This window comes from Aphelocoma coerulescens, chromosome 10 (assembly GCF_041296385.1).
Source record: "Aphelocoma coerulescens isolate FSJ_1873_10779 chromosome 10, UR_Acoe_1.0, whole genome shotgun sequence".
NCBI lineage: Eukaryota > Metazoa > Chordata > Aves > Passeriformes > Corvidae > Aphelocoma > Aphelocoma coerulescens.
This window is the reverse complement of record NC_091024.1, coordinates 17,070,477-17,082,838: the sequence shown is the minus strand read 5'-3', so window position 1 is coordinate 17,082,838 and position 12,362 is coordinate 17,070,477. Positions and strand designations below refer to the sequence as shown.

At 40.1% G+C, this 12,362-nt stretch overlaps 1 protein-coding gene across 1 annotated transcript; it reads right to left on the bottom strand.

Moving 5' to 3' along the window:
• Nucleotides 1–79: 79 nt before the first annotated feature.
• LACTB (lactamase beta) lies at nt 80–11,591 on the bottom strand. Its single transcript, XM_069025619.1, has 6 exons — nt 11,153–11,591; nt 10,126–10,192; nt 7,689–7,879; nt 7,005–7,350; nt 5,522–5,687; nt 80–3,226 (listed from the first exon to the last, which is right to left on the bottom strand). The coding sequence occupies exons 1-6, from the start codon at nt 11,462–11,464 to the stop codon at nt 2,683–2,685; spliced, it is 1,626 nt and encodes a 541-aa protein (XP_068881720.1). The 5' UTR covers nt 11,465–11,591; the 3' UTR covers nt 80–2,682.
• Between the last annotated feature and the right edge of the window lie 771 nt (nt 11,592–12,362).

Sequence of the window (12,362 nt, the reverse complement as noted above, 5' to 3'; positions counted from 1 at the left end):
TAACTAGTATTCTTTTTATGACTCTGAAAACTCATATATGTCTAGTCATTAAAATAAACCAAAAACCTGATACTGCAACTCGTTGCATTTGCAAGGTTTTATTTCAGTTATTTCAAACAGTGAACATTAATTACCAGATGCAGAAGGAGGTGTTTGATACAGAAACAGGTGTACCAATGGAATACACGTGCCTTCTAAGAAAAATAGGGGTTTATGTCAGTGCCACTCACAACAAAGGTTCACTCACAATTAAGTCTATCATGAAAGCTGCTCTTAATTGACCAGACAGTTTCCCACATAAAATGCCAGCCCATCAAATCACTGGTTTTAGAACAAAGATCAAAGTAGCAATATTAATTTTGACCTGAATACATATGCTAAGGCCAGATTGATTCCTATTCTCTCATATCTCTGCTTTCTCTACCCTGAAAGATAAGAACTCATGATTAATTTAATACCATAGCAGAGACTGTCAGGGACCCATTTTGTTCCAGGTACTGGAAGATGAAATCAGAGCATCTCCAGTACTGCACATGTGACATCAGAGGCTTTTTAAAAGCCTTATTACAGGAGATCAAGTATAAAGAACATGGTATGCAAATAAAAAATTGGTGGCTAAACATTTTCTAAATGGGGAGTGAGACACTGTCATTAATATAGTGGTATTAGCAATGCCTTAGTTTTTACCCTTACTCATTTTCATACATACTTCAAATATTTACATTTGTTAGTGTTTGGTCATGTGCAAACAAGCATAACAGTAAACCTACACCTTCTACATTCTCAGCCTTTGTCTAAATTCACACACAACAGTGAGTGAAACTTGTTTTCTCCCAAGTATACAAAATGGTTTTCAAAAACAAGAAATACCATTTGCAAAACAGGGTATTGTACAAGACAAATATGTTAAAAATCCTAAAATAAGTGTTACTCTTCAGATTTTCTGCATTTAAAACATTATGTTTGGTCTATTTCTATTCAAGTGTTCAACACGAAACCAGAAGTTCTTATTCTCATTCCCTGCCTAAAACTAGCACTCACTTCTGCTTTTTTCCCCAGCTAGCAGGTGCTCAGGACTGGGGGAAGAACTCCAGTACTTCTGTGTTGGAACTGTCAGACAATACCAAAGACTTCAGAGAAAGAGGAGATAATTTATTGTCTAACCAATGAAAGTTCATTCAGAAGGGTTCTCTTTGTTGTGTTTACTGATTGGATACTCTTGAGATAAAGACAATACATTATTAATGAATAAAAAAGTGAAGTTTTGGTGAGTGGGCCAGAAACCCCAAGCAAACAATTTTTAAGGCACAATAATGATTATAATTATGAAGAGTATACTAAACTAGTCCTACTAGCTTCAATTAAAAATGTAGGTGAAACACTGACCCCTCAAAATATTAAATTTCCAGGTTTCTTGGTCTTAGGTAATAAATATTACCATAGGCATAGTGGGAACAGACATGGCAGCATGCTGTATCATCACAGGGCAGGTAACAACTATGAAGGTAATACTAAAAGCATTAGTTTGGGAAAAAGGCAGGTAGGGCTACCTTCTGCTAGCTGCTGTCCAAAACATCTCGCTCCTTGAATTCAGAGAAGCAGAGCTGCTAAACAGTGCAGGAAAGGAAGTATTGAAACCTTTCCTGAAAGATACTTCTACTTTGTCTCACCCTGGAAATATTGTCTGATGTAACACAGGGGAAGTGAGGTGGAGGTAAATCTTTGAGATGACAGTTGCCACAGCCATGTTTGGTTGGTGAGACTTCTACTCCTGGCTTCAAGAATGGGCTTTAAATTGTATTGAGTTATTTAAGTTCCTAATTCGTGTTTATAAAGGAATATCGACACTACAGAATACAGTGCCATTTCTGCCTACCAAGTTAGCATGTGTATCACTCAAAAACAATGGGACAGTTTGACAGCTTGCCACATTGTGCTATTTGGGTGGATCTGGCTCTAGAAATAATACCTTTATTGCACAGTAAACTAATTTCACACATTCTCTGTGTCCAATAAAAATGGATGGGAGAACATCTAAACAACAAAAAGATTTTTACTTACATTGCTCTAGATTAATTCTTTTCTAACGCTTAATCCACAGCTCTGACAAAAGCCTGCTTCTGGTATAAATCTGCATTCTGGAGGTAGCTTCAGGATTTGGATTTTGTTGGTTTTTTTAAGCAAATAAGGAAAGTGCTATGTGAAAACAAAAAGCAACGGTGATACACTTTTTCTTTAAAAAGTAATACTGAACAGTTTTGGCAGACTGGAACTGTGACAATAACAAGCAACGTATTTGTGTGTTCAAATCGAGATGTGAAATATTTCTAAAGTTTAACATTCAAGGTAGATAATTTGTACTTCTTAGTGCAAAAAAAAGCTATTTTTTAAAAATCTTTGTCAAGTGTTTCACTAGTTGATAAAAATAACCTGCTAATATAATGGTAATTTACACAGGTACTACAGAAAGTCAACTTTGACTGTTACAATCTCATTTTCTGTAAGTAAGGAATTTCCCTGAGAGATGAATTTCGGTTAGACATAAGTTTAGCACCACTAGCAGAGGTTAATTAAGTGAATTTCTTATGCTTTTTCTTCCCATATTCTTAGTGATACTGAAGTCCAATTACACCCTTCTCCCTTTGTTTTTCAGTACAGTGAGTTCAGTCACACACATCTCTTTTAGTCTGTATACTGTGCCCGTTTTTCTTTATCGAATTCCCTTGCAATCTTTAAGGCAGTGCTGTTGAGGGAAACCGATTGCATATTACAGATAATAGTGACAATTACTCCTCTTGGGGGTGCCACTGGCCAAGTCCCAAGAGCTTCAGGGTCCAGCTCTTCAGGCAGAATGAGGAGGACACTGCTGGCCCCCACGGCCCCCCCGGTGTGAGATGCGTAATGTCTCTGCTGTCTGCAGCAGCCATACTGTTGGTTTTTCTCTACCACAGCCCAAGCCATGGCATATTTACCATCCCTGTCCCACGACACTTCTGTTTTTGGCACTGGGGTCCACATCATTGCAACTGTGCCTGGCTTGAGGTACCCTGGAAGAAGTTGGTCATTCCTGTTTTTAAATTGTCCGGCTTGATAACTGTACAACAAGGCATTTCCAAATTTCAGGAGGTCACCTACTGATGACAAAAAGCCACCACCAGCCCACTTGTAAGAGTTGTCCACATACGGTGCATTTACCAGCCGTCCCTTTTTGTTGTAAACGTAACACCTAAAATTCAAGAAAATTAAACTTGTCATTCTCATATCTTGTGCACAACTGTTTTAAGCTGCCCTACCTTAAAAGAGCAAATTGAGCAGCTTGTCTCAGGAACATTTAGAGGGTTTTTAAAATATATTTTTGAAATATATTTATTGCAGAAAAATCAACAAGTAATTCAGACAGAAAAACAAAAATTAAGGTGATTTCCTAGGTTAGAAGCTTAACTTCAATAAAAATACTAATCCTACTGCATCTTAGGGTATACTAAGAATAAAAACAGTATACAAATAAGAGATGTGACAGAAATAAATAGATCAGCTAACACTGATTTTTTTTAAATCCCTGTACTAGATATTAAGTGTTTTAAAGAACAAGGAATCCTACAATTAAGTCTTAGGTGACTGCTCTGAGACAGGAGTTTCCATTTATGGCTGATTTCCCCCCACTGCCCCATTATGGTTGCCATACTCTACAACAAAGCAAGGAGCATTAAGGTCTTGCATAACACAGATTAGAAACTGCCAACCAGAATTGCAGAATGAACTATCAGGAAAAATACAACAGAAGTGCAGAACAAATTACGCTTTTGAAAGAAACAATCCAATCATGACTTAATTAATTTCATACAACATATGGAAAGGACTGTTGAATAAATATATAACCCAAGACCTTTCAACCTTTGGTCTTTAGACCAAATAAGGTCCATGTACTACTTGGAGAATTACGAAAAGGAAAAGCCCTACCTAGATTGTGCCTGTATTGGAAAGCTTTTTAGCAGACTTCTGAATAACTTATAACACTGAAAGTCAGAGGTTGAAACAAAGGAAGAATGATGAATGGTCCAGGATGCAAGACAATCATCAACTCTGACAGTGATTTAGTATCATTATTATATTTACTATCTTGTAAATTATTATCCCCATAATGAGTTTTTTGGTCACAGAAAAAGCCTGTTACAAAGACATTGACTTATACCTCTAAATATCTACAACATGGATTTTTAAGCATTTTCCTATTAGGTAAATATAGTATAACCAAACCATTAAACAAACCTCAACACATCAATACATTCTATTTTGAGGCACCAAGCTCCAATTTGTGGAAGCAAACCCACAGTTTCAGCATCATTCAGCATCTCAGTTTTGCTTAACAATAAGTACCTATAAAAAGACTCCCAGAACAGCACCTGTCCCAATTCTTTGATCCCTCCCATATTTCAGTTCATAAAAGGATGAACATACACACATTTTAAAAAGCCTTGACTGTACAAGGTACCTTACAACTTATGAGAACATCACTATCATCCAGATGAGCCTCTGAAATTTTGCAAGCAAACTAAACACCAGCACAAAGCATCTTAGAATAGAGCAGTAAAGCTGTGCACACACACACTTTCAGTATACACTTGTATGTACTGTAAACGTCAGATTCAACATGTTCATCATTCTTTGAGAGCATTTTAGAAGCCACACTTTTAAAAAGTCTGAGTGTCATTTTCATGAGACTTTTACTACAACCTGCTTTGTCATTCAACAGAATTCTTGTCCCACACCAAAATTTAACAGGGGAGTCAATAACCAATTTCAAAGCCCAGACAGGAAGGTCAATAAAATAAGAGAGAGCCAGACAAGAAACCCTAGCCTGATCCACTGTATTGGAATGGATTATCCAGTTACATAAATTTTTCTGGGTTTGTTGTTGTGTGGGTGTCTTTTGTTTTGTTTTTGTAGGAGTTTTGGGGGAGGGGGTGTTCTTTTTTCTTTTCTATGTTAAATTATTTTAAAAAATCAATTGGTAAAGGATGTTCTGTGTTAAACAGAATTTTAATTCTGGCCAAGATTCATACTGCAATTTGATTTATGAAAACCTCGTGTTATTGTGAGACTATTACAATTCCATGGAACTCTTTAAATGCCAGTATATTAAGCAAACCAAGGTAACTATATATTCCAATATAATCTCCTAGTACTCCTTGTTTTACTTTATTTGCATTTACATGCTTACTTGTACCCAAAGTAAATGTAAACTTCAAAGTGACCCTTATTACTCCCCTCACCCCCCATATTCAAACTTAGAATGGAAAATACTTATTTCTTATTCTGTAATTTTACGTGCTAATTACAGAACCAATACCATGGCATTGCAACCAGCTACAAGACTAATGTTGAGGTAACATACAACACCTCATTCAAATGCCTGGTGGAAAGAAAAAAAAAAATCACACATTCTTAATTCAGCTGACTTAATTAATATAGAAAGGGCAATAGTTGTTGTGGAAAAATTAAGAGTTCCACCCTTGTTTACCTTGCTCTGTTATATATCATTGCTTCATTGTCATCTAGGACAGTTGACAGCATATCCAAATCACGAAACATTTTCAGCATATAATCTGTAAATTTTTGTCCTGAAGCTCTCTCCACAACAGCACTTAACAGAGTAAAGCCATACGTTGAGTACAAGAACTGACTACCTTGAAGAAACACAATGAGAAAGGGAAAAAACCCCACATTAGGTGCATGATGCTTAAATGGAGTCGTATCTGCAAATAAAACTGCATATAGCAATGAATAATCAACCATTGTTGATCCTAGGCCTAGGAAATTCTGTACTGCAGCAGACACAGATCCTGCTGTGAGAACAGCACTAAAACATTCCAGGGATCTGTATGCACAGTCAGGTTTCATGCCAAGATGTCAACGCTGACATGTAACATCCTTTCCACAAGATTTACCACACCAGGTCTCACAAGGATGTCTGGATTTGGAAAGCTGACATAAGCCATAAAAGACTTGTGTTTTAGTGCTTAAAAGATGCTCAGCTACTGTGACCTGTTTGTGTGTCTTATACCCTGGAGAAGGGAAGACAACAGCAGTACTCACATTTTTCAAGGGTATTCATCACTTTTAGCACAGTGTTTCCAGTTCTAGAATATCCCAAAAGATTATATGAACACAAACATGCATACAATTTAAGACAATAGAATTTATTTACAAAACAAAGTTTCATTTTTTTAAAAATCTCATCCTTGTGCTAATTCCTTCTATGAAACATCTACATATTGAGCAGCTGCTGAAGTGCCTACAGTTGAGACAGATCTCTTACTTGAAGTGGTTCCTAGAGCTCTCCAAGATGGTGTTTAACTTCTCCCTCTTCCTATCCCTCTCCCTTTAAATGCACATTATTGTTTATCAGCAATGTATATAATTTACCTTAACCTAACTCATTTAAAACTTACACCTGAAGTTCCTCAAAGTCCTCTCTAAACTTAATTTAAATAATCCCAAAAATAAATTACTTCAGTAATTCTGTGATTGTATGTTTTTTCTGTAGATTTTTTTTTTTTTAGGTCTGATTTAGTGCCTCAGTCATTTTTTTTACTTCTGGCTCTTATCTAGAAGGCCCAGAACATGACTACAGCAAGTTAGTATCTGCTTACAAAATACTTTGTAGATACAAATTTGTTACCAGAATTATATTCTGCTTCAGCATTTATAAATCCAGTAACTGGTATGTTTCAGAGCACTTACTGCATTACTTACTGCTCCTGGGAGAAAAGTCTTATACATATAAATTACATGACCAGATGGTTTGTGCAGAACAGACCAAGTGCTTCTCTGTTGAGCTTTAAATGGGGCACATGAAAAAAAAAGGGAAGGGAAGCAGAACAAACCAAAACCCTCACACAAACACTCTTTACTGGACTCTACTATCCTCTTTACTGTAAAACTATTTCAAACAAAATTCTCACCAGAAGAACACATTTTGGTCTACATTAATAGATACTCACCTGGTTTAAAGAACAAAGGATCATTTTTAAATATCTTCAGTGATTCAATCACACTTTCAAATTTTTCCTTCAAATAGTACTCTTCCTGTTCAAACTCCTTGTCTTTCCTGCCAGGCTTTGAATTTCGGCTTTTTGTCTCACCATCATGTTCTTTCTTCTGTTTGACACAATCAGTTTTTTCCATCCCTTTACCTTCTTTTTCTTTTTGTTCTTTATCCTGATGGGATTTTGTTAGCTTAAGTGCTCTGTTTGCCTTTTCCTTTTCTTCTTTTACTTTTGTAATATCTTTTTCATAGTGACGAATCCCACTCAAGTGTGAAACTAGCAGTCTTGTGGTAATAGTGACCTAGGTAGACAGGATAATGTGAGCTCTCTTCATTAAAAGATGAACACTAAATCACCAAAAAAGTAAAATTCACCATGACAAAGAACAGACAAAGGTGTAAGATCTTTTAAATATCACATATTAAATGCAGTTAAAAAAGTATATATGCAGACACTACACACTCAACATAAAACGGAAGATCCAAATTTGCTTTTTTTGACCAGGAAACATCAGTACTTGTCTAAATTATTTTGAGTGTTTTATAGGAATAGGTCCAGATCAGGCACCTGTACACAAATAGCTATGTAGTGACAGGAACAAAAATTAAAAAAAACTCTTACCAATAAAAAACTACATACCTTTTCACCCTCGTAGACTTTTTCTGGAAATTCAGGGACATATTTCTGCACGGGAGCATCTAAATCCAGTTTCCCCTCTTCCCACAATTTAGCAACAGCCATCATTGTCAGACACTTGCTGATACTGGCGATGCGCATGATGGTCTCTGGCTTACATACCACGCGGTTCTCCACGTCAGCATAGCCCAAGCCTTCAAGGAAATAAAAGCACTCTGGTAAGTACTTTGCACAGAGAGAGACATGCTGAATTAATTATTTACAATAAATTAGATTTACTGGCCCTTTAAAATATTTTTCCTCCAGCTAAACTGGGATATGAATTATTGGACTATCCCAGCCTCTGCTTCAATTCAGTTAATAACATACTACATACTGTAGTAGTAGCAGTTAATCAGAGCCCACTGGATTAGCCAATGGCATGCCAAGTTGCTGATTAAGACTACAACAAACATAATGATAAATGAGATTGAAGATTAAGCCAAAATTTATACTCCTGAGGTCAAATATTCAGTGTAGAAAACCCGAAGAGACCAAAATCTAGACTGTAAAATAACCAACCAACAGTCATAAACACTCCTTTTATTGTTCTGAATTAATGGCTGAAGCAGTAAAGGGTCTTATTTTATCAATACAGAAATTGAGAGAGGAAATCACTCACAAATTCATAGCAACTACCTGATCTGTAAGGTTTCACAAAACAGAGGTGTTACACACTATGTTTCAACATCACTCAGCAAGACTTCAATTAAAATGCAGCTTTAACAGTCTCTGTAACAGTGTTTTCCTATGTAACCAACCCACAAGTCTGGTAGCAATAACTGGAATTAATAAGGCGTTATCAAGCTGCCAAACTAGTCCTCAGTTTGAGCCAGGTTTGAAGAAAGTGATGTTGCAGCATAAAAGCAAGAAAATGCAGCAATGACATATTTGCAGTTTTCAGTATAAGAAAGGCCTGCAAGCAACGCACGCACTTCTGTATATATAAAACTGCAGTCTAACAATGAACTGCTCAGGCAAAAAAACCCCAAACCTTGACAAAATACAAGAAATAAAACAGATGACATGCCAGTTGCCCAAGACCCTTTCTCTTACTTAGTTGCTACTCAAGTGCATGGTGCTTGTGAATGCAGATGCTGTTCCCCCAGTGAAAACCTTCCAAACCTTCCCATCAGCAAGAAAGCAGCTTTAGTACTGTGGTCACAGAATACATGCAACTTACACCTGTTCCTATTTTGCCCCCCATGAAGAAGGGAAGATGAGACCCAAACAACCCAGAACTCTGCTAGAGCAATGTTACCACTCCCAGGTGCCTTATCAAGGCCCTGTTGTTCTCTATATCCATGTGCAGCAGGGAGCAGAAAGTTCTGCCATGGCTTATGCTCCCACATGTAGTGGATCTGGCAGTCCTGCTGATAAACCACTGGCACTCAATCCTTCAGGCACTCTCCTGCTTGTCAAGGAGGGGATTCTGCAGAAGTCCTATAAAAACTTCCTTTTTCATTGCTAGATAATTGAGACCAGAAAAAGCTATCTGATTTGAGAAAGTCTGTGATGAAGTTTTAGCACAATTTTCTTTTTAGGCCACATTACAAAAGGTATCAGAGTCTCTCCAGCTCACTTCTGTCATGGTGAAAGAGCAATTAAAACCCATAATCAGCCTTATACATATGTAAAAATTAATGCAACAGCAGACTATCGAAAGAAAATGACAATCTTACTAAGATTTTTTTTTCTTCAAATTCTATAAAACATAAATGAAAGATGTTGCCATTTACTACTACCATTTTCATTGTCCAAAAAACCCAAAACACACTGGATTTTTTGAAACTCATGAAAATATTTCTGAGAACAGATACAGATTTTGATGTTTTTTTAAACATCAAATGTCTACATGATAGGAGAAGTACTAACAGACTCTACTTAAAACTAAACTGTGTAACCAGAAAAATCCATTGCAATTTCTGAAAGGATAACACCTATTAAATCCCAGTACCTTCCCAGTAAAACGACACCTCTGCCCACAAACAGGAGACAGGTCACCAAATGTGAGCCATTATTCCTTTGACTATTAAGGAAGTTCCTGTGAGGAGAACAGTTCTTTACCTGCTACATACACTGCTACCAGACCACTGTACAGCTCTATGCCCAGAGTACATTCAAAGGCTAATCTGAAAAAATAATGGAAGAAAGCCTCTCCAATCTAACTGTTGAGACATACTAGCATATTCTGGAACTTAACAAATTATTACTTCCTGGAAATGACTGAAGTTTACCAAGGAAGGTGTTATTTGATACTCCCCAGGCACCTGTTTCTGGCTACTGTCCAGAGATGGAACATAGATGAAATCCCAGTCTGATTAGCTTGTCTGAATTGTTCATTTTTTAAATGTCCATCAGTGCTTGACAGCATGCACAACTACTACTCCTACATACTAACCTTCTGACCAGACTTCCTTTCCATCTACAGAAACTCCAACTAATATACCTGGGATTCCTGCTTCATCCTGCCAAAAAAACAGACAGAACACATTTAGAAGGATCTTTACAGTTAACAAACACCTCCTCCCAAACACTTGAACTGCAAAAGCTACAAAAAAACTACAAATAAACCTGCGTATTGTTATCTAATTATAGCTAAAATTTTGTTATGTACCCGTTTGGCTGAACTAGTCCAAACTGCGTTTGCAAAGCTGACATTTTAACTCAGCCATTGGGAAAAACATACCTAACAAGAATAGCAATGTAATATTTTTGCTTTAATAATTCAACTAAATTAACAGGATTTAACTAAATTGAACAGGACATTCAAAAGAAACAAAACACGACCGAGTTAATATGCAACCGGCAAACTGCATCACCTAGTGGCACGCAAGATTTCATAGAAGCTTCAGCTGCATTTTCAAACTAACTACAACGTGTTTTTTAAACAGAATCACAGAATATCAATAGCCTGAGTCGGAAGAAACCCCAAGGATCATCGAGGCCAACTCCTGGCCCTGCACAGGAGAACTCCAAGAATCCCACCCTGTGCCTGAGAGCGATGCTCAAACGCTCCTTGAGCTCTGCCAGGCTTGGAGCCGTGACCACTTCCCTGCAGAGCCTGTTCAGTGCCTGACCACCCTCTAAGTAAAAAACTTCTCCTAATATCCACCTAAACGTCTCCAGACATAATTTCCTGGCATTCTCTCGTCACAGAGAGCAGAGATCAGTCCCTGCCCCTGCGCTTCCCCTCATGAGAAAGCTGCAGCCCGCAGTGAGGTCTCCCCTCCGTCTCCTCTCCTCCAGGCTGAAAAAAGTGCCCTCGGCTGCTCCTCGTATGTCTCTTACCTCTCCTTCCTACAGCCTTTAAGACCCACCTTGTTCTCAGATACCCCATACTGTGCCACATTTCCACAGACCCCTGTATCAAGCTGGCCTAAGCCGCGCCAGCACCGGCAGCCTCCAGCGGTCCCCCCGCTCAGCACCTTGATCCTCCGCACCAGGTCCCTGCTCCTCTCCACGGCCGCGCCGAAGCCCCGCCGGAGCGGCGGCTTCTCCTCCCGCCCGCTCTCAGACTCGCCTCCCGCCGGCGCCGCCCGGACCCCCAGCGCCAGCCCCAGCGCCAGCCCCCAGCCCCAGGGCCGCGCCCCGGCTCCGCCGCCCCCTCTGCGGGGCGCGGGGACCCGCCCGGGAGCCGCCGCCCGCCGCAGGGCCCGCGCCAGGCCCGACATGGCCGGGGCGGACATGGCACCTCCGGGCCACAGGCACCGCCTCGCCGGGCCGAGCCCCGAGCGCATCGAGCGCCGCCGCCTCACGGAGCAGCGCGGCCGCGGCGGCGGGATGGGCTCCGGCAGGGCTCCGTGAGCGGGACACCCGGCACTCGGGCCGCCTCCCCGGGACTCGGCACGACTGGCCGGCCAGGGCGATGAACAGAATCACAGGAACAATTAGGTTGGAAAAGACCTCTGAGATCAGCGAGTCCAGCCTGTGACCGGACACCACCTTATCAACTAAACCATGGCACCAAGTGCAACGTCCAGTCTTTCCCTGAACACCTCCAGGGTCAGTGACTCCAACACCTTCCTGGTCAGCCTACTCCTATGCCACCCTTTCAGTGAAGAAATTCCTCCTAGTGTCCATCCTAAACCTCCCCTGGCGTACCTTAAGACTATGTCCTCTCATCCTGTAATTTGTTGCATGGGAGCAAATCCCGACCCTCATCTAACTACACCCTCCTGGTGTAGGGAGTTCTAGAAGGCAATAAGGTCTCCCCAGAAAGCTCCTTTTCTCCAGGCTAAACACCCCCAGCTCCCTCACCTGTTCCTCATCAGACTTGTGCTCCAGACCCTTCCCCATCTCCATTGTCCTTCTCTGGACCCACTGCAGCACCTCAGTGTCCTCGTCATGAAGAGCCACAAGAACTGGACACAGCACTTGAGAGGTGACCTCACCAGTGCCAAGTACAGGGGACTTAGAGCTGGCTCCTTTAGTTAACCACTAAAAGCCACCAGCTGTGTCCATGTGCAGTTACAGGTGGTATTTGGCAAAATGAGCCAAATCCCTGTGAATCGTCCCCAAAGTCTTACTCTTTGAAAATAAAGGTTTTGAAGCATAAGTCCTCTCTGCTGGGTAACTGGAATGCCCGGAGCCCCCAGCAGGCTCAGCACCACTCACTCTTCCTCCTGATGGAGGTGA

Bases quoted from the DNA above. Each gene is read 5' to 3' on its own strand.
- LACTB (XM_069025619.1), bottom strand. From the start codon at position 11,464: ATGCGCTCGGGGCTCGGCCCGGCGAGGCGGTGCCTGTGGCCCGGAGGT. The intron at 5,688-7,004 runs GTGAGTATCTAT...TGTTTCTTCAAG, and splicing joins TCCTTTGTTCTTTAAACCAG to GTAGTCAGTTCTTGTACTCA. The intron at 3,227-5,521 runs GTAAACAAGGGT...CTTGAATTTTAG, and splicing joins ATGATATATAACAGAGCAAG to GTGTTACGTTTACAACAAAA.